The 21,677-nt window shown below is 36.7% G+C and overlaps 1 protein-coding gene across 2 annotated transcripts in view; it reads right to left on the bottom strand.

The window, feature by feature from the left end:
* CFAP69 (cilia and flagella associated protein 69) overlaps positions 1-21,677 on the bottom strand; it is a 33,260-nt gene that overhangs the window by 7,438 nt on the left and 4,145 nt on the right. The window contains exons 3-17 of one of the 2 annotated variants that reach the window (XM_020785262.3): positions 21,199-21,261; positions 20,088-20,197; positions 18,279-18,355; positions 16,450-16,548; positions 15,758-15,907; positions 15,469-15,646; positions 14,142-14,265; positions 13,323-13,371; positions 13,104-13,225; positions 12,068-12,284; positions 10,496-10,660; positions 8,867-8,979; positions 6,614-6,732; positions 4,039-4,120; positions 725-917 (exon numbers count right to left, since the gene is read on the bottom strand). In XM_020785262.3, the coding sequence (XP_020640921.3) occupies positions 725-917; positions 4,039-4,120; positions 6,614-6,732; positions 8,867-8,979; positions 10,496-10,660; positions 12,068-12,284; positions 13,104-13,225; positions 13,323-13,371; positions 14,142-14,265; positions 15,469-15,646; positions 15,758-15,907; positions 16,450-16,548; positions 18,279-18,355; positions 20,088-20,197; positions 21,199-21,261 (1,861 nt within the window). The remainder of the gene's footprint in view (positions 1-724; positions 918-4,038; positions 4,121-6,613; positions 6,733-8,866; positions 8,980-10,495; positions 10,661-12,067; positions 12,285-13,103; positions 13,226-13,322; positions 13,372-14,141; positions 14,266-15,468; positions 15,647-15,757; positions 15,908-16,449; positions 16,549-18,278; positions 18,356-20,087; positions 20,198-21,198; positions 21,262-21,677) is intronic. The other variant, XM_073003156.2, reaches the window with a different exon arrangement.

The following is a 21,677-nucleotide window of genomic DNA, read 5'->3' as shown; positions in this document are numbered from 1 at the left end:
AATAGTGGAGGGGGGGTTTCATTTAATTGGGGTTAATTTTTGGCGGTAGGGCTTATATTACGAGCATTCTGAAAAATCATACTAGGGCTTATTTTCAGGTTAGGTCTTATTTTCGGGGAAACAGGATAACTAATGTCTATAGTAGGCCTGAGCCCATGTTGATTAGGATTATTATCATTTAGCTTGTTTTACAGAACTGAACCAAGCATTTGTTGAGATATCATTTTATTCAAGAGGATTTGAAAGTGCAATGAAAAATTCACAACTCTCCATGTTTCTTAACAGAAGCTGTCAAACAGCCACACAAGGAGGACTCTTGGGCTTCATTCACCAGCAAAGACCAGCTCTTGACATCTTGAGGAGGGCAAATGCCAGGTTACAGAATTGTGGCATTTTATGGATGGCCGCAGGGAGGAAGACAGCATGGGAAATCTAGAGATCAAAAACATTCTCCGATTTCTAATTTGAGAAACTAGTGTACTCATTAGGGATATGCAGAGTAATCTCTTTCTTTTAAACTCATTTTTAATGAAAGGAGCAGTAAATGAAAGGTCCAAAAACAAATGACACCTACCCTTGAAAGAATTTAATGAATGAAACCCAGAGGTTTTCTGCATTCATATCCCTAGTGCTCATTTCTTTGAAAACTCAGGTTGTCTAATTCTAATTATACTTTTAATTTCTAAATAGGAAAGTATAAAATGGAGGGCAAAGTAATGCTTACCAATAATTCTTCCAAGCTTATCATGTTTAACTCCCATCTCCTCCTCTTCTTGTCTCCACAAACTTACTAGTAGATTGGCTGCTGTTTGGTCTTTTTTCCCTCGCCAAGCATTGATATGAGAAGCAGTTTTAGGGTTGTCACAAAATTCCACTAATATTCCAAGAATCAGATTGCATACATTCTTTTGATTTAACTTCACAGAATTAAAAAAAACATGGAAAGACCTGTAAATATAACTTTCCATGAAATATTTCTTTATTACCAAAAATGTAAAGGGTAACATCCTGACCAGATGGCTCAGTGTGTTTACTCTGCAACTCAAACTTACTACTACTTGGTTCACTTCAAGAGCAATCAGTATTTGGATGCACACATGGCTATATGAAGAACAACCACAGAGCTTTGTGTTAGAATTAGAAGCCTTAACATTGGCTGCCTACATTTCTAGTATAAATGACAAATTCAGTATTTTAGAAGACAACATTGAGTGATGTCTAAAATGGATCACAATGAATGGGAAAATGTCTGAAGAATAAAAGAGTAAGTGGTGTGATATTATGAAGGCATTTGCTGTTTAAAATTAGGGCATGTGATATTTTATGTGTAATCTAACACCATAAACAGACTTCAAGTTCTTTAGAATAAATGTCCACATTTTTGTTAAACAAACACATAAAAAAGATGTCAGTTGTGTCATTATTTTAGAAGTTGAAATGTGCAAATATTCTCTGACAAGGTGACATAAGAGAATATTTCACATTTTCTTCATACTTATTTCTGCACAACAGCCATTATTCCTTGTCTGCGTATTTGTACAGTTGAGAGTCTAAGTCTGTATTCTGTGCCTTCTTTTCTTGAGGGTCAGTGCCTAGTGTGGTTCACCCATGTCAGTATAGCCCATTGCCAATGATCTTCATGCCCCTCTCTTTCACTTCCCTGCCATGCATGTGGCTTCTTAAAGATTTCCAAACATCTAAGTAAGTTGTTCACCTGATTTGTATACTTCAACAGCACCATTTATTTAAACAGATTTATATGTTCTGGAGTATGTCCTTCAAATTATTTTGCCAGAGAGGGTTCATGCAGAGGGAATGGCTGTTGTGGGTTTAACAATACAACTCCCCTGCCAACTGCTGTCCAGACAACACTAGGAATAACAAACAGTGACAAACCCCCCTTGCTTTCATGTGCTAATAGCTGATTACTGAGCAACTCTAAATTATTTTCCACAAAAGGGGCCTGTTGAACAATCACAGATGGATTGTTGTACTTGCATAGTGAAGGTGTGAAGAATAAAAGTGCACATTTTCTGGAGAGGCCTTTGTCTCAGTCCCACCATCTTCAAAGGTGTGTCTGATGGGGACACAGGAGACAGCCTTCTCTGTTGCTGCTCCCAGACTGGAACTCCCTCCTACAGGAAGCCAAACTGGCCCCAGCTTTGCTATCCTTCCGCAAGCAGGCAAAGATTTTTCGCTTCAGGCAAGCCTTTCCTCAGTAATCAGCTACCTGTGTGTGATTTTTAGATAGTTATGCATTACTGCTTTGACTAAATTGTTAGTACTACTTGTTTTCCATTTTTATGTTGTCCATTTCTCAGAGTAAAAGTTTTGTATACTTTTTGATCTTTGCCTTAATATTGCCTGTTAACTGAGGTAAGATGATTCCTTATTCATTGTTCTTAATTTTTAAATATAGTCTTTTAATGATGTTAACCACTGTTGTATACTCATTGCTTTCAACTCTAAATATTCTCTTTCATTTTTATAAGCCACCTTGGGTCTTTTACAAGAAGAAAGGTGGGTTAAAATATTTTAAATAAATAAAGATTTTTAAATAATAAATAAATTAAATAAAGATATTCACATCTTCCACTCTTGCTTCTGGTATACTGTGTTTTTAGAATAAAGCCTTGTGTTTTGCAAATGGGAAAATGGAAGGCATTCAAAGTCTGGCACAATGTGAACATCACTTGCATAATTGTCCTTAATGCAGGCAGTATTTTGCAACTGGATTTTGTCCCATATGATTCTTCTTACTTAGTCATGCTGGCATAGCACAAATGGTGCAACATTTGAAGGAAATTTTCTTCAAGTCAAGAGATCCATCACAGACATTATCAGTTGCGTAATGAGTTGTATGACTCAGCATGCAAGTGATAATGTCTATGGCGATTTCTTATCTTGTGGTAGTTTGCCTTCAAACGTTATGCAATTTGTGTAGCTACACAAGAGGATTTTTGATAGAAGATGGCATGCTTGTCATGCTTGCCTCTTAGTGGCAAAGATCAGTTATTGTCCCCTTCAAAAAAAAGCTCTTTCAGTAACTTTTATATTAACTTCCCTAGCCTGTCATGTTTGATTGCAAATTCTACATTCAGATTGATTACTCGGAATGACAAATTTGTAGTGCAGTGTGTGTGGAAATTGCCAGGTCAGGGGAAACTGTCCTAAAGCCCGAGATTTAACAACCTGTTCAACTGCAGTGATCTGCTCTTCTCTTCTTTCAGCCTCCACCCATCCCAGCCAACATGCATTCTGTATAAACGCCATGGGCTATTTCTCTTAATTGGAAATGGTGAATAAGGAATGATATTTGCATTCCAATGTAGAAGAAAATTATCCACTGCAATGCTGAAGTGGAGGGTTAGCGGCTACAAAAATCAACTGATAAATCAGCTGAAGAAGTGGACTTGCTCACATTAAAATATAGCAGTTAGTCTTTAAAGTGCCACTACATTTTAGTCTTCATTTTTAAATTTTGTTTTGGTTTTGCCTGATATGCCCACACAGACTAACACAGGTCCCTCTTCTAAAACTGATAATTCAGGGACACTGAACTTTTGATCAAAAATATTAAGAGGGGTTCTGAGCATTTGCAGAAACCCTTTCCTATATTGTTGAATAAGTATATCCTCAAACCCCCCCGCCCCACAACAGTAAGTATTAGAATATGCTTTTCAAGCAAGAGCTGGGGCTCCAAGTTCAATCCCTGCCATCACGAGTATTTAACAACCATACTGTTCTACTCTCATATCTTGAGACCACTCTCAGCAATCAATGAGAAAGTGGAACCTCAAATTTAATGCATCACAGGAATAGCGATTGTGTTAAATCAGCCAATTTACTTACTTTTCATTGTAGAGGGAATCGTGAACAACTAGTTAAATTTAAATTTATTTCCAAATTCTGACAGTGAGTATCATTAAACCAACAAATTAATATCTTGGGCTTCACTGTGGGGAAGGGGTAACTAATTTGCAGAACTAATTAAGCAGAACTAATTATTTCAAAGCATTGTAAAATGACTTTACCAACCGTGAGCAAATCCAGGAGAGTGAAGAGACCTTCTCTTTCAAGAAAATAGTCCTCTAAAATGGTACAGCCCATTACACAGCACCTTAAATTAAAATAATTTCAATTTTCAGAATCTCTTTTTAGAATCACTTAGAAATCAAAGGTTGCCATTATGCACTGGAAAAGGGGGGGGGGAACATTCAGTTAACTGGTTCACTAAGTACATAGAATCTTATTGCTATATTTTGAGATGGTATGGTGTACCATCCCATTGTATTTTGTAAAAAATTTTTTTACAGAACACTTGTTTTATGGAACATCTACTTGTTACAAAATGTTGCTTTTTAGCAGTGAAATAAATTGCATAACAGAGTATATTTTCTAAATTTACTTCTCTAAGAAAGCTATGAGGAGAAAAAAAAATCTGCTGACCATAGGGCTGTAGCTATTATTAGGAAGCTGCCAACTGAAGCTGTGGCCACACTGGCATTTGATCTGATTCATTTCTAACTCTTGTTTCCATCTCTATAAATCCACGTGCTATATAAACCGCTCCACATGTTCAAATGACGGGTAGGTGGGGCTCGTCAGCCATGGAAGGCAGCCCATCTAGGAGAAGGAAAACTCCGATTTCAAACCTCCACTGCCTTGTGGCTATATCCACTCATGGAAAAGGCTTCAGGAGTTAACCTCGAGGCAAAATCCGGAGCTGGAGTCCCGAAGGCAGCATGTGTCGTTCTGCCAACTCCTGCGACATTGCTGGAACCAGTTGTATTGGCTCTTGTCTTTCCATTGGACCATTTCAGCAATGTGGAGAGGGGGGATCTGCTGCTTGGGTAACAGCCTATCCTCCATATTACCTTGCCTGGGCTTCATGCTCTGGAGAGGACACTCCTCGATTCAGAGCATGTTACCATAGTCTCTCGAGACTGAAGGATGCCTATGTATGTTCAAATGTGTTGGGAGATTACACTTAGGGAGTGAGACTTTATCCTAGCTTCTTCACTTTGTAAAGGAGGAGAGAGTACTTTCCCTGGCTTGTAAATTTCACAGTCCTGTCAGACTATTGATATCCCCCTTGAGAAAATAAAAAAAAAAAAATGAAGCAGCAGCGAGAGGCAACAGAAACATTTTAAGTATGCCAAACAGGAAGAGATCAGGCCATTTAAGGGCATCTACATCACAGCTCCCTGACTGATGCCCTGAAAGATACCAAGTGTGGGTTTACCAAAAGAGGGGTAGGGGCTCCCTGCATCTTTAGATACTCAATTAAGAGCTCTTCACTTTTAGACTAGACAGACGTAATCCTGAACATTTCATGGCACTGAGCCTCCAAGCAGTGTGAATGCTGTGGGAAAAATTTCCCATCTTCATATGAGGTGCAGCTTTCAGATCCTTCTCCCCCTTGACCATTCTTGAAGAGTCTGGCTTCCCCCTTATGCCCAGGATCGTGGCCCCAGACTCCTCGCTGCCACCTGAGGCACTTATTAAATTGACAGAAACGTTCACATACACAAAACAAATTGGACTGAAGCAATTAAGGGATCAATTTTAAAAAGCTCCTGCTGGCTGGGTGAAAATAACTTGCTTTCATAGCCAAATAAGTTGATTTTATACGTGTGTCATGTGCCCAGAAACTTTTGCATTGATTTAAATAATGCTAAAATGCAGTTCATATGACCAGTGTGACTGCAGCCTCAGGCAGCTGATTATGGTTAGGTAATTTTTTCATCTGATGCCTGTATCACCTTATATGTACTGGTCGGCATTGCATTCCTGAGTCTAATTTAAAATGTTGGCTTTAATCTTTAAAACTTGATACTTTTTGAGGCCCTTCTTTTGTGTCCATTTGAGAGCAGCAATGCTAGTAGGTCTGAGGGCAGAGTAGAGACCCTTTTCTATTGTGCCATCAACATTTCTGGAATATATTATAAATACAGGATGGATGAGTTTGATAGTGGACTCCAAAAATAAATAAATGCCATTTATGTTCTCAGAGTTTTTCTTCATGTGTATGAATGAATAGCGAGAGTATCTTGAAAATCCTTAAAGAATAAAAACAAACATATGCTGACCAAAATCCTGTTGCTTTGCATAGTAAATTGCACTAGAAAATTGAATCAGTTGAGATTTGGTAAGTGAACTCCTCTGTAAGTCCTATTCATTTAAACAGGCCTACGCTAATTGAGACTTACTTAGCACAGAAAGTCATAGTTAAAATAGACCCAACAGGATCTACAGAGAAGCTGGCTCATTAAATTCCCCTGAGTCAATGGGCCTATTTTTCTACAATTTACTACACCAAGCAATATGACTTCGGCTGTTATCTCCTTTCCTAAACTTTGCTGGCTTGGGCTACTGAAGAATGATGGCAAAGGGATGCTCAGATATGCTCTTTATGGATACATAAAGTTTACTCCTGTATTTCAGTTAAGCCTCTTGGACTTACTCTTTTACAGATTTAATATGTGCAGTACAGTTCTGTTGCTGACGCACTACTGTCAATATCTTTTATAAAAGGTGATGATTGTCTCAAATAAGAGTTTAAGACTTACCCATCTTTCAATGATTAACTTTTCAAAATAGCTGTATTTACCATAAGCAGTCCAGAACACTAAAAAGGAGACGATTATGACCCAATCCACTGTAGAATTTCTGAGCATCTATCTTCATAAATGGAATAAGTATATCCACTCCTTCCCATCCAAATAGCTCCTGTTTGACACATTAGGCAAAACAACATTATTTGTAAATTATTAACAATAAAATCAATCATACTTTATGTTCAATGTAATCACTACATTCATTGTTGTCTCCCTTATTTGCTGTTGTAGATAAAGCCCAGCTCTGCCAATTTAGAATCCAGATGAAATTGTTCATGCATACAGAGTCGAAAAACTAAAAGCTTTCTTGTCTCTTTTCCATTCATTCTTAGAAGGAAACTCCTAGCTTATTAAAGTACTAGGTTCTTACAAGGAGCTCTGCTCCCACTGCTGGCAAAGCTTTTTGATCTTCCAATGTTATCTTATGAGTAGCCCTTTTCCTATGTTCTTGCTCCAAACTGCTAGGGAAGATTAACAACTTGTCAGGTTAAAACGTATGTTAAGATCTTAAAGACTGGAAGCAAAGAACACTTAATATACACAAACAACTATTAAAGTACAATATCTCCCACTTGTATAGGGACAGGCTACTCACTGTAACTGTGGTTCTTGAATGATCATCTGTGAATTCACACACCTGAGTTATTTCTGCACTTCTGCAGATGCTTTCAGGAACATTCTAGAGCCACTCTCCCCTTAGTCAATATACTGCTCCATCCAATGGTCTCTCCTCAGTCCACACTATCTAATGCCACAGTACAACTGTGGGTAGCATGACAGACAGAGGGGAGGTTGGGTGCAGTGTGTGAATTCACAGATAATCACTTGAAAAACCCCATACAGGTAAGCAATGTGTCCTTCGTCTTTGTGGTCTCTATGATTCACACACATGGGTGACTCCCAAGCTAACCTACAGGCTGGTGGAATACCACACAAACACAGAGGACAGCACCACACGACCAAATGATGCATCCAATTTGGCTCTAACATCCAGCCTGTAATGGTGCACAAAGGTCATAGGCTGGGACCAAGTTGCAGCCTTGCAAATGTCCTGAAATTGAGCCCCTTTTTAGAAGCATGTTGTTGATGCCACTGCTCATATGAGTGTCCACTCAAGGACATTGATAAGGGCATTTGGCTAACTCATATGATAATGAGATTTCTTTCACTATCCACTAACAAAGTCTCTGTGATGACACCTGTTAATCATTTTCGTTTTCTTGCTAGCAAACAGTTTATTAGTTTTCTTAAGATAACTTGTTCTATCAACGGAGAATGCTACAGCACATCAAAGATTTAATATGATAGTGTTTTCTAAAGAAGATACTAGTGATGAAAAAAATGTGATGAGGACTAACAGTTGGCTTGTGTGCAAACTTGATAGTACCTTAGGTAGGAATGAAATCTCCATGGAAAGTTACGTTGTCTTTATTGAACTGTAAGTAAGGTTTATTGGAACACAATATACCCAACTTCCTTGCTTGTCTAGCTGAAGTTATAGCCACAAAAGATACATTTTAAAAGTAAGAAGACTCAAACGAGCTGAAGGGCTCAACCTGAGGTTTTGTTAACTGAGCTAACACCACTGATACAGAGGACTGCGGTGTTGGTGGCCTTATATTTGGGTACACATCGTTTAAACCTTTTAGAAATCTCTTCACTACAGGGTAACTTTTGATAACTTTAAGCCCTCTGATTGGTGATAAGTAATTTTTAAAAGGATTGTGAGAGACTCTTATCTTTAAGGTCTAAGACGAAATTAACTATACAATGTAATGTTGTTGGTAAATACGGATCATTTATAGATTTTGCAAACTCTGTACATTCTTTCCATTTACAATAGCATTTTCTGGTGGATTTTTTTCTAGACTCCCTTAAGGCCTTAGTTATTGAGGGAGAATTCTCCATATTGTCAATTTTTCTATGTCTGGGTGATAGATCTGACTGTGGTGACACATCAGGACATGTGGTGCTAACGGCTATCTCAGACTGTCCATTGCTATGAGTTGTTGGTTTGCAAACCTTGACAGACAGGGCTGCCAAGGAGTTATCAGAATCACAACTTTTCCCTTTTGATTGACGTTCACAATTGTCCAATGAATTAAAAGAAAGGGAAGGAAAAATATATGAGGGTGACCAGCCAATTTTGTGAAAATGCATCTCCCTTGGGATTCTTGCCCCAGTCTGCTCAGGAACAGTACATCTGCATTTTTCAAGACATCTTGAGGAACAAACTGACAATGCACCTTTCTATGAAGATTATTTTCGCAAAGAGTTGACAGGATAAGTAAGATATCAGTCTGAATCTCCATCACAATAGCACCTTCTTTGTAATTGGTTGTGGTATTCTTTAAGATATCTATCAGGCAAAAACAAGATAAAAATAAAATTGAAAATTGAAAAGAAAAACATTGTGGCATCTTAAAGACTGTTGTGTTTTAATATAGGCTTTTGTGGAACATCATCCACTTCTTGCACAAGCTAACATGGCTATCTCTTCCAAAACTAGAGCTATTTAAAATACCTAGTAGAATATAAGAACTAAGTCCAATAGATGTTGTTACATTAGCCGAGCACATAATCATCATCGTCGTCATCATCATGTGCCATCAAGTCAATTCTGACTTATGGTGACTCTTTTCAGGGGTTTCCAGGTAAATTCTCCTAAATAAATGTGTGTAATTTTGCCAAAGTCAAGTTACTTACGTGGTGTGTGTGTATGTGTCTATAATATATATATTATGGCTGTGCATGCTCAGTATTTAAGTGGCAGTCTCTTCATGTCACCACAAGGCATCACAAACTGTTCAAATATTTGTTTTCAGTGTTATATTTTACAACTTCCAAAGAAGTATCTGTGTTAATTTGTCTCAGAATGTTGGCAAAAATAAAGAGGGGGAGGCAAAAGAATACAGTACTTCAAAGACAGGTTCATTTCACTGTGAATTTTCAGGGATCAAAATTCATTGTGTCCAAGTAGTGGATTTTGATCTGCAAAACCTCACACTGAAATAAATCTGTTAAGTCTGTACAATGCTACAATATTTTGCCTTTTATCTCCTCCAGCTTTATTTTTGCTAATATGTTCCACACCAATCTATTTGAACGAAAGTTCCCACACCAGACTCAAAGAACAGATTATGACAAGAAACAATTAACAACAAGAAGACTTTCAGAATTAATAAGATACAATACATATAGATTTGCACCTAACCTAACCTAACCTAACCTAACTTAGCCTAACCACCATCTTGCCTACTCCTGATTTACATGCATAATCAAGATCCAAGCACTGGGTAGAAAAGAGAGACTTTACAATTCTTCTGCTTATTTCCATTGTTATTTCTATAATTATTGTTATTACTCCAAAGAAAGACTTAAGGCATCTTACAATCAAAATATGCAACAGTTAAAAGCAAAAGCAATAAAAATGCATGCCTATAACAACATCTCCTACAAGAACAGTGTAATCTATATCTTATTTCATCCCATGAATTAGCTGAAAATAAAATGAATATAGATGAATCTGGAGATGTCTGCCTAATAAAATGTGCTCTTGCTTGCACAATTAGAATATGAACTGTTAGAGGGGCTTTTGCAATTACTTTTGCAATCAATGTCTGAAATGTAAGTACTGTGGATTCTGCACAATGTTGTACAAAATCCAATGCTGTGGAAAGATGAAAAAAAGAAGTTACTCTGTACAAAGTTTTATAAGTGAAAAAAATGAGTTACAAAACAGTTATTAAAACATACTGTAACAAGTGAAATTTCAATTTTCAACAAGTGAATTCTATAAGTGACAGCTTATATAAACTGCATAATTACAGGCCACCTCAGAAAATGAACCAAAGAAAAGTAAAATAATACTTTACCCAACAGTTGATGAATTGCTCCCTGATCACAAAGATCAAGATTCACATCATCATCACAAAGGGAAACAACAGGATTCAGCACTCTCAAGCTATAGCGCATCTGTGCAAGTTTCGTGCCACGACCACCTGTACCATGGAAACTGTTCCCTTGAGCAAAGAAGGGATCTGCAAATAAATAAAAAATGCACATCTTTTTGCAATGTAGAATATGTTCATTTGCAGCAGCTGCGATGCTGCAAGGGACTTTTGAATGAAATCAACTTAAAGAATACAGTATTGCAAACTTTACATCATACTTTGTGAGGACAGTTTGTAGCTGAAGCAAGGTGTCCCTGGTAATTTGTTATTACAAGATAGATGTTTTCTAATATTTAGTGAAATATCTAAGTTGGCAATCGTAACATAAAACATTTAATGAAGATCAGCACCTGCCCTTCACAGATGGTGCCATGGTCCTATGGGATCCTTGCATAGGAAGAAGAAATACTAGGACAGGAAGATATTTTTTTAACATGCATGTGGCATGCCCACATTTCTTTCTCCTAATAAAAATATCTAAGTAAATGTATCCAGACTGCTTCCTAAATCTCTCTTCATGCCAATGCTGTTTCCTATCTATGCAAATTAATTTAATAAAGTTGCTGCATGTGAGTCACAGAATAAGGCATTAATTTTTACCTGAGGAACAATAGCTTTTCCTCTGGCACTTGAGAAAAATTCTTTTTTAAATGCTGCATTTTTGTTGAAACTTGTTTAACGTTACTAATTAAAGGCCTATGCAACTATCAATTTTGTTGGAGACTGCTGATGGCTGAGCCATTTCTGGGAGTGAATACAACAGGGCCAGCAAAAGATCATGAAAGGCTGCTAAACATGAAATTAAATATTTTGTTTAATTGCTGCAATAATCAAATTCCATTTCAAACAAAAATTTATTGAACTCTTAGAAAATATGCTCCTGGATTGAAGGCATGGAAACTGTTTAGCACAGATAATAATATATCTTGTACCATGTTTTCCCCCAAAATAAGACCTATCCTGAAAATAAGCCCTTGTATGATTTTTCAGGATGTTCGTAATATAAGCCATATGGCAAAAAACCCTAGTTAAGCCCTAGTTAAGTAAAACCCCGCCCTCCATCATTGTGCAGCCACCAGAAGATGACATGACTGTATTTGAATAAATGTAGATTGTTGTACATAAAAAAATTAAAACATCCCCTGAATATAAGCCCTAATGCATTTTTGGAACAAAAATTAATATAAGAACCTGTCTTATTTTTGGGAAAACATGGTAGAGATCCTTTAACAAGGTCTTTGTTTATTGTTGGCATAGTACAGTAGGTCTGTCTTGAATCTGAAAAATTATGAAATTATTTTGAGGTAGAGGAAAAAACATGTAGTGGGAAATGGATTCTTTTAGCCTTTAGTTTTCATGAGTATGAGAATTAAGAAGAAGGACAAAATAACTGGTGTACAACTGTACCCCATAGTATCTAGCCTCACAGTAAGCTGAATTCAGCTGTTTGCCCACAAGAACAATGTATAATTAAAAGCATCTCTGCATATTTACCATTGCCTGCACACCACTGTAGAAACATGAGAAGACGAGTATTGCCATGGCACATCATGTAGTCTTCTATCAACAAGGGAGCCACTGTAGCTAAGGTAGCAATTGCAAGAAGCTGTAATTCCTCATACTGTGCTGCAGACATGTCAAGTGCTCCTGACTTTTCATTTGGTTTTAAATAGTAAAACAAAGCTGATATAACTTTACCCTCATGCAGCAGCTAAAAATAAAAAGGCATAAGAAATTGTTTCAAAGATGAAAAAATTACACTATAAAGGTAAGACGAAGCACTCTTGCTAACATGTATGATGTTGGGTGACATGTAGGGTACAAAAATATGCTCTGTGCACACTCCACACTCCTGATGGTTTTCTTTAGGAAGCAAATAAACAGCGTAGGATAGGATCCAATGATAAGATGAATCTTCATTGTACTGTTATCACATGTTGCAGGCAAGGTTGTCTTATTGAATGGTCATTCACAGAGGCAAGTCTTATTTATTTTATTTATTTATTTACTGTATTTCATTTATATCCCGCCTATCTGGTCGGGTCAGGACCACTTAGATTTAATAACCTTGCAAATCTGTTTCCCTTAGAACAAGCTCAATTTATTTTGGTAAGGAAAGAGAAATATCCTTTTCCTAGTGAAGCTTATTATATACTGCCACTCTGTCCTTTCCACCATGAGCCATTCAAGACCTTCAAACTTTCACAATTAATTTATTAATTCCTACCCTGCTTCTTTCCTCTGTAGAGGGACTCCAAATATGAATTAAAAGTCAAAACATGATTTATATTTTAGGTGGACAACTTCTGGAACTGCCTGTATGTAAACAGACCAATGTCCAAATAGAGTCTACATTTACACCATAGTTTAATTAAAAGTACATGGTCATGGGAAAACATTTGTTAGTTTCAGTCTACATGTCAGTAGATGACAATGATCTCTTAATAAACATATTTATACAAAATTTTGTAATCATTGACAATTAAAATGATTATTGTAAAGAATTCTGTTCCATTCTTTGATGTCCTACCTGCACAGTACATAAATCTTTTGCTAGTACAGTCAGCATGTTAAACAGCAGCTTTTTCAACTCAAAATCTTCATAAGAGTGAGTGAATCTGAGGCCTTTTACCAAAGGATTGTGACTTTTCACTGTGAAAGAAACAAAGGTTATTTTACAAAAAAGCAATCATGATTCTGCATTGATAAACTGCAGTATCAGTTATTTTAAAAATGTCTAATTATTTACCTTCCTCAAAAGTAGCAAACAGTATTAATTGCTTGGCAAATCCAGTTTCCTAAAAATAAATAATTACAGTTAGATCGCAGTGAGCACAGATGTACCAAAGGAGAACAAACTAATTCTGTTCTAATTTCTTATGCTAGGCATAAGGCTATGCCTAGCAATATTTATTTTTATTTATTTAAAATATTTTACCCCACCTTTCTCCTTAAAAAAGATCTAAAGCAGCTTACATCATTAAAAGACAACACTTAAAACAGTAAATTTTCAGATACTTTCCAAAAGCAGCTGCACACAGAGTGTGTTACAATAATCCAACTACTGTACTGTAGTATCTAACTAAAGCATGCCTCATTGTTACTAGATCAAACCTCTTCAGGAACAGGCCTCATTAGCACACTAGTTTTAATCATGAATGCAGTGGTTAAACTGCAGTACTGCAGCCAAGACTCTGCACATGATCTGAATTCGATCCCAACAGATTCAGATAGCCGGTCCTAGGTTTTTGGTTTTTTTGCTTCAGGAAAAACTGTTCGTCAGGATGAAAAGAAGCTGGACATTGAGGCTATTATTAGAAAAATGGACTGTAGGATGACTGCTGTAGAATCAGCGGGTGGAACTGACTTATTTTTTTAGGGACACTGTTGTCCAAAAGCAATACAGTACTGTATTTCCATCAAAATAATACAATAAATTATAGGACAGAAGATTTGAATTTAAACTGCATATACTGATATTAATGAAACACAGGAAATAATTTTTAAATGTTTCCTTTTAAAACAGCCAGAGAATATACTTACAAAATGCAAAATCATGTATACGTACAATCATTGGTGTTCCAGGGTTCTGAGCTATAAGAGTAGCTATCACTAAAATGTCATTTCTTAGCTGACGATCATAATGCCTGGAACCATGTATAAGTAAGTTTGTAAATGCTTCCTTCAGAGCACTGGTAAAAAAAAATGACACTCAATATTTTAGTGTATGCAAAAGACGTTTTCTAATCAAATACACAATATCATCACTATAAAAATGTGATATTTCTTATCTTTCATTTATTTCAAGGATAAGCTGGGAATCACCTGAAAGTCATTTCTTCCTCACAGAAACCTGCAGGAGGATGACACTGCACTGCTGCCAAAACTGGCCTTGTTTTAAAATTAATTTTGGTAGGCTTCCTGGAGCACAACTCTGCTTTATGCATTTTCTTTGTCCACCTTGATTTAAGGTGGAAATGAACTACAGAGTGGCTTCTTTGCCCCTGCTACTGTGGTGCAGCAGCAATGGCTGCACAACTTGCCAACGCTCTGTGGATTGTAGGCTGTGTGTCACCCACTGCTGATTTATTTGAATTATACTTTAAAAATATAAATAATTCCAGGAAGCTTGGAAGAAGGACGTGAAGTCAATTACTCATGCCCCTGGAAGTGACACTCAAGAGGCACACTGTCTCTCACCTTGGATATTTCATTTTGCTTTTATGGTGGATAATCACTGAGAGACTTATGGATTTGACTGTTCTTAAAACAAGCCAGTGACCATTGGCATCATTTATAGCAGCAAATACCTAGTATTATGCATTGGACTCCATGTATAAAAGTATTTAACAAAGATGTTTCATCCTGAATGACTTATTTTATATTGTTAGTAAGCCAGTAAACAGCACTCTTTTATTTTATAAAATATTAAAATAAAAAATTAGAGTGGTCTAATATGATCAGATAGGCGGGATAGAAATAAAATAAATAAATAAAATAAATAAATAAATTTATGATAACCTTAAAAGATTCAGTCAATACAAAATTATTGATTAAAAATGAATGTTTCCTATGTCTTTTAAAAGTATCTTGAAATACACATTTTTTTAAAAAAACTTCAGTGCTGACATCCTGTTGCTTAATTACACACGTGATAGGCATACACTGTACACTCAGTTTATTCTTGTTGGCACTTAATGAGTTGCTACTGGGATTCTTATGGATGCATACACCTGCTGGCTTGGCTCACACTTGAGATTTGAGAGGGGACTTAATTGCCAGCTGGAAACCACTGAATAATATGCTGTTTTCTTTCTGCATGCTAAGGATCAGGATTTTGGCCCATAAACGATGAACTGGAAAACTAGTTTATATGCTATTTTGGTGCACTTAACTGTACACATTCCAAGTTACTAAGCTGATTAATAATTTCTTCCTTGGATGTTTTTTCTAATAAATTCCAGAGAATTTCTGAGGATCGGAATAGCAGCTGCCCAGAAGAGTCAGGATCAGTTAGATGAGCGCATAATCTTCTTGGTGCTTCAGCATTCATCATAAGTTTGCAGTTTTCCTCTGGAATATGACAGGACCAATAATTAGCTTCATATTGTTGTTTTATGAAAAAGAATGCAAAATAAGTGAGGTTTGAAATAATTATATTTTTAGAACATAAATTATACTAACCCGAATTAGAAAGATGCTGTAGAGTTTTAATTATCCATAATTTCTCAGGAAGTTGATTTTCAACTAAAGTTAATGACAAGACCAAGGTTTCTGCTAAACCTGCTAATTCCACCATACGCTTTTTATAGTTTGTACTTACTGGCTGGTAAACTGCATACACAACAGTAAAAAGAAATAAGTTACATTATGTATGTGACATTAACTTTAAAAAAGATTTTGTGTTTTAAAAACTGCAGAAAAGTGTTGTTTCCACACGAAATAAATATCTAAATCTATTCTTATATTAAAGGCAGTTGGAATTTTAGGCCTAGCATTTCTAAAATGTGACCCTGATAAATTAAACATCTTCTGAATAAAACTATTTTTATTTAATTTATTAAACACTACTTTACTTTATTTTAAAAATCATGTCCATTTATTTTAAAACAACCAGTTTTCAGGTTTTATACACCATGCTCTCTTTTCTCTCCAGGTCTCCTGTCCTCTGCTCATATACAAGTGGTTAAGTCATTATTTGCTCTTTTGATCAAACTATACATTACTATCATGACAAACAGGGCAAACTACAGTATGCCTTAAGACATTTCTCCAAAAACAGGATTACAAACCAGTTTGTAATATGGGTCAGGCTGTGACAAGCTTACTACACTTTTTAAAGTAGGCATCTATATATTCATAAAAATAAATGTTACCTTCATATTCTTTCTTTGGTGGTTCAGTGTGGCAAAAGCTAATGACACATTTACAGATTTGTATTCTTACTTCAGAGCATGGCACCCTCATCAAATAACCTGAAGAAACAGTCAAATCATGAGACAGATATAACATACGGGTTACATTTCCTACATAAGAAAAATATATACTTCTTGATGCAGTATTTTATTGTGAGATTACCATATCAAAAGCTGGGAAAGGGGGAAATGCCTTGATTATAATGAATAATAGTTATCTGCCATCAAGACAATTCTGACCTTTTCCAGGGATTTCTTGCCACAGAGTACCCAGAAGTGGTCTACCAGTCCCTTCTTCTGGGGCAGTCTGAGACTAAGTAGTGTGCCCAAGGCAACACTGACTACACTCCTGGAGGACACAGTGACCAATCCAACTCTTCACCTATGGCTCTGCCTGGTACATAACTCACTGATCTATTCATCCAGTTGGTATAATGATGCTCTATTGCTTATACGGCCAAAGAAAATCACTTTATTTATTTATTTATTTATTAAATTTATACCCCACCCTCCATGTCTACTCGGGGCGGCTTACAACATAAAATAAGACAATATAAAATATAAATAATCATAAAATACAATTAATATATTAGTTAATACAATTAGATTAAAAAATTAGCAAAATGGAATAAGATGAGAGAAAGAAAAAATAAAAGACTTAGCTGACTGGAGGGAAGGCCTGCTTAAATAGCCAAGTTTTTAACTGTTTTTTAAAAACACCCAGTGAGGGTGCCAGCCGAATTTCTGCTGGAAGGGCATTCCAGAGCTGAGGGGCCACCACCGAGAAGGCCCGGTTTCTAGTTTTTTCCTTCTGAGCCTCTCTCAGTGTCAGACTCCTCAGCCATCCCTGCTGGCAATGACGGGTGATTCGGGTAGATCTGGGTCGGAGAAGACGGTCTGCCAAATATTGAGGTCCTAAACCGTTTAGGGCTTTATAAGTGATCATTCGCACTTTGAAGTCAACGCGGAAACGGATGGGCAACCAGTGTAGTGCAGCCAGAGTGGGGGAGATACAGTATGTTGGTGTTTTCTCACCCCACTAAGTAACCTGGCTGCCACACTCTGGACCATCTGAAGTTTCCGCATCAGCCTCAAAGGCAGCCCCACGTAGAGTGCGTTACAATGGTCTAATCTCGAGATTACGAGTGTATGTACTAGAGTAGTGAGGGCCCCCCGATCAAGATATGGACGCAGCTGGGCAATCCACCATAGATGGAAATAGGCGGAGCTGACCAAGGGCACCACCTGGGTTTCCATGGTAAGCGCCAGGTCCAGATGTACCCCCAAGCTGCAGACCTCATTCTTTGCAGTAAGGGTTGTCCCCCCCAAAAGAAAGGGAGTTGCCTATACCACTGTCAGGAGGACCGCCCACCCTCAAGACCTCTGTAGATAACTTTTCTAGAATTCCTCTATGAAAACCTTAGGTCCTCTTAGACCAAGAAGCAGTTTTCTACAGAGCTGAATGTGTAGGAAACGGGACTGCAAACAGGAGGGAGCTAGGAAGGAAGTCTATTTCAGAAGTACAAGAATAAATTAAGAAACCTAGATAGTTTTGATTGATTTATTAGCATAAATAAAAGGAAAAAAAATTTGTTCCTGTAAATTTAAGAATTCAGCCACAGACCATTTGGATAACCTCATGTAAAATATGTAGTGTACAGATTTGCTTGTTACAAAACTGCATCAATTTCTTGGATTTGGAATAGCTCATGTCCAACAATCATCTATACAGTAGTATTTCAGTTAATTTTTAACACTCAGAGACATTTCTGATAACAGTCCAAAATTACCCAGTTGTGCAATTGATTGTTGAATGTCTTTGGCATAGTTTACTTCATCAGATAATTTCTTTTTGTAAAATGGTAACCTACAAAATGTAAACAAAAGAGTTATTATAAATATATTTAAAACAGCATGGGTGACTCATGATACCGGGGGAGGTCAGTTCTCTAGATCAGTGGTTCTTAACCTTTGTTACTCAGATGCTTTTGAACTGCAACTCCCAGAAACCCCAGTCAGCACAGCAGGTGATGAAGGCTTCTGGGAGTTGCAGTCCAAAACTCCTGAGTAACCCAAGGTTAAGAACCAGTGCTCTAGATCATCAAAGACAGGCTTCAGAGAGTATTTCAGCAGCTGAAGTCCAGTTCTGTGGATGCACAGGAGGCTGCACAGTTGTGGGGAATCATTCTCCCTGGTTTGGCTTAATCACTCCATTCCACCAAAGGAATACCACTATTGGATACTGCCCAGTGACAGACATTCAATACACCATGCAACCAACAATGTAAATCAAAGATGTGAGAGAATGAAAGTAACTTGTTGGCATACTCTCGATGACTACTCATTCCATTGCAATATTAATAGTTCTACCAGGAACACATGAAAACATCTCAAGTTGATATATAGCATGGAACTTTCAGAGGCCTCAAGAGAAGGACTTCTCTGAGGCCCCTCCCGAATTCTGGAAACCCTGTCTAGGAGATACTAGAACTGCTCACTCCCAGCTGTCCTTTTGTAGAAAGGAAAAGACCTTTATAGTTAAGTATGCCTTTGATAGTTAATACACTTCCAATCAAAGGATTTGCTGGTGTGTTGGGTTTTTTTAAAAAAATGTAAATCATTAGCAGTATTTTAATTAAAAGATTTTAATTTTAATTGCCTTTAGGTAAGTTTAATTTTTCAAAAATATTTTAACTTACTAGCTTGAATCCTGTTGCTGGAACTGTGCCATGCAACTTGGATGTCATCACCTACACTTATGCCACAACTGTTTCAGGAGAATTGAAAGCTCCCTGTTTCCCCTCCCTATGTTCTGGGAATTCCTAAGGATCCCCTTTATCCTGGGGAAGCCTTCTGGAGCCAAAGAACAGGGTAGGGAATAATTTAAAACCTGAACATTGCTGCTGCCTAAATTTACATTTTTAAACTAGATTAGCTTGCACTGAAAATAGCTCAGATCAGAAGCTTTCAATGACAGCAGTAATCTACAGTACTTAAAAACAAAAAGCTTTTTGAATGTGTTTAAAAACCAATTTCTTTTAAAAAGCCGAGAAACATGCTGAGAAGTCAGGTTTGAAGACTAAATGTGGACACAAACCCAAAAAAGATCTGTGCTCATTCAGCACCAAATGGCTGAATGAGCACAAATGGGGGAGGCCCAAATGCTCAACCTGGATGAGTTTAGTTATTTCTGAGCCACAGTTCCATAAAGGTTCTTCTTTCATGATGCCAATAAGGGAATTTCAATACATTTACAGAAGGCTTCTACGTGTTTTGACTGTACTGAAGGTTCTTTTCAACAGCTTTTTAGAAAACTTGATATGTTAATCTCCTAGTGACAATAATCTCTGGGCAGTTTATCTAAGGCAGTGAGAGACATGTGGGAATCATGCTCCTTCCTTGTAGCTAAGGCATAACAGAGCCTCAAGAGCTCTAATGGTAAATACAGTCTCAGTGAACCATTACTCTTGGAATATTTGCAGAAACTTGCTATATAAAAAGAAATCTGACATAGCACATGAACAGGAGAGCAGTGAATTCCAGAAGAAGCGTGTACATAAAAAGAAGCTTTAAAATAAAGAATGAAATGAAATACTTACCCATGTAATTTAAGAATTTCGCAAGTAGGTTGAATAAAAGCATTGTCAAGTTGAATTTTTTCTGCACATAAGTTTAAAATTTTAGAGATTTGTGCTAAATCTTTAAGAGGCTTGTAATGATTAATAATTAAGGAAAATTGTGAGGATAAGAGAAAACAAAATGTTGTGTAATAAAAGTGCTATGTAAAAAAAGAGAGTATATTCAATTTCTAAATTATATTTATACACAAACTTAAGCAGGCAGTAGCTACCATCCTCCCAATAGTGAAAAGGATGCACAAAAGCTAATTTATCCACGAGTCATTCTAAAAGAGGATCAAACTATTTATACAAACTTAAGAGTTAAACAGATTGATTGATCTGACACCCTCCTCCTTAAACATCTTTCTTGGGACAGCTATGGGAGACAATACAGTAGGGCAGGGTGGAAGTAGCTTCTACTGTACTTTCATTCTTTGTTTGTATCATAAAAAAGAAAGAATGCAGAAGGTACTTCCACAGAATGTTTGTAATGGAAAATAGCACTAATGAATTGTCTCCCAAGAGATGGTACAAAATCTAGTAGACTCAATGATTCAACAGGTCTGTTTTAGAGATTGAAATAATTTTGACTATCCCATGCAAATTCCTCATTATCTATTTCTTGCCCACCTTCCTTCAAATAAAATTTCCATAACAACCTAATAGAATTATCATAACATGATAAAACACAATTCATAATATTCAGCATGCAGGCCATTTAAGTGTCTACATACACTGGCGCCATTACTTTGAAACCAAATCATTATATCAATTTAAGTCTGCATTTATTTTTACTTTGTGGCAAATACTAGCAAATTGTTATTTGTCCAGATTTTTAACCAATTCTATCCTGAAAGATTCAGGAGATGTAAAAACACCTCATAAATAAAAAAAATTAAACAATTGAAAATAATCTACACTAACAACAAACTTGCTGCAAAACTGTATCATAGGCTGTTGCTTTTCTTAAAATAGTTACCTATTTGACACATTTACACATTAAATTCAGTAGAATACAATCCTTTTTTTGTTGTTGTTCATTCTTTGATTTTCCATTTCAGCTTGCTACATAGAGAGCAGAAGAGGATACAATCCCATGTTCAAAGCGTTTTGCAACTTTCTTTATTGCTTGGAGCTGTTCTTCTGAACTACTCTATCAAAGAATAAAACAAGATGGGGCGACCACAACAAATGCATGTATGAAAAGGTGTTTTAAAATACAGACTGAAAAACTGTACTATTCAAGGCGACAATAGGGGGACCAAATAGACTGTTAAGTAATTAGTAAGGACCATAAAACTGAACAATTTGGTTACAACATTAAAGTATGGAGTGGGAAGCCTCTAAATGAGGTTTTTCCTTGGATCTTGACTAGTCCAAGAAGAATAAACACAGAATGAGGCAAACAATTGTGGGAAGGACAGAAAGTAGTTGGTGCAGGTATGTAGGTGACTGTACTTTACTCAAAACCTTGAAAAGGGCAGCAAAATGGCCCAGGGATTCCATAACAACTTGTCCAGAAATCAAATAAAGCACTGAACTCAAGGTCATCAACTCTTATGATGGGGT

Source organism: Pogona vitticeps, chromosome 6, assembly GCF_051106095.1.
Source record: "Pogona vitticeps strain Pit_001003342236 chromosome 6, PviZW2.1, whole genome shotgun sequence".
NCBI classification, from domain to species: Eukaryota; Metazoa; Chordata; class Lepidosauria; order Squamata; family Agamidae; genus Pogona; species Pogona vitticeps.
This window is presented reverse-complemented; position numbering and strand designations above follow the sequence as displayed.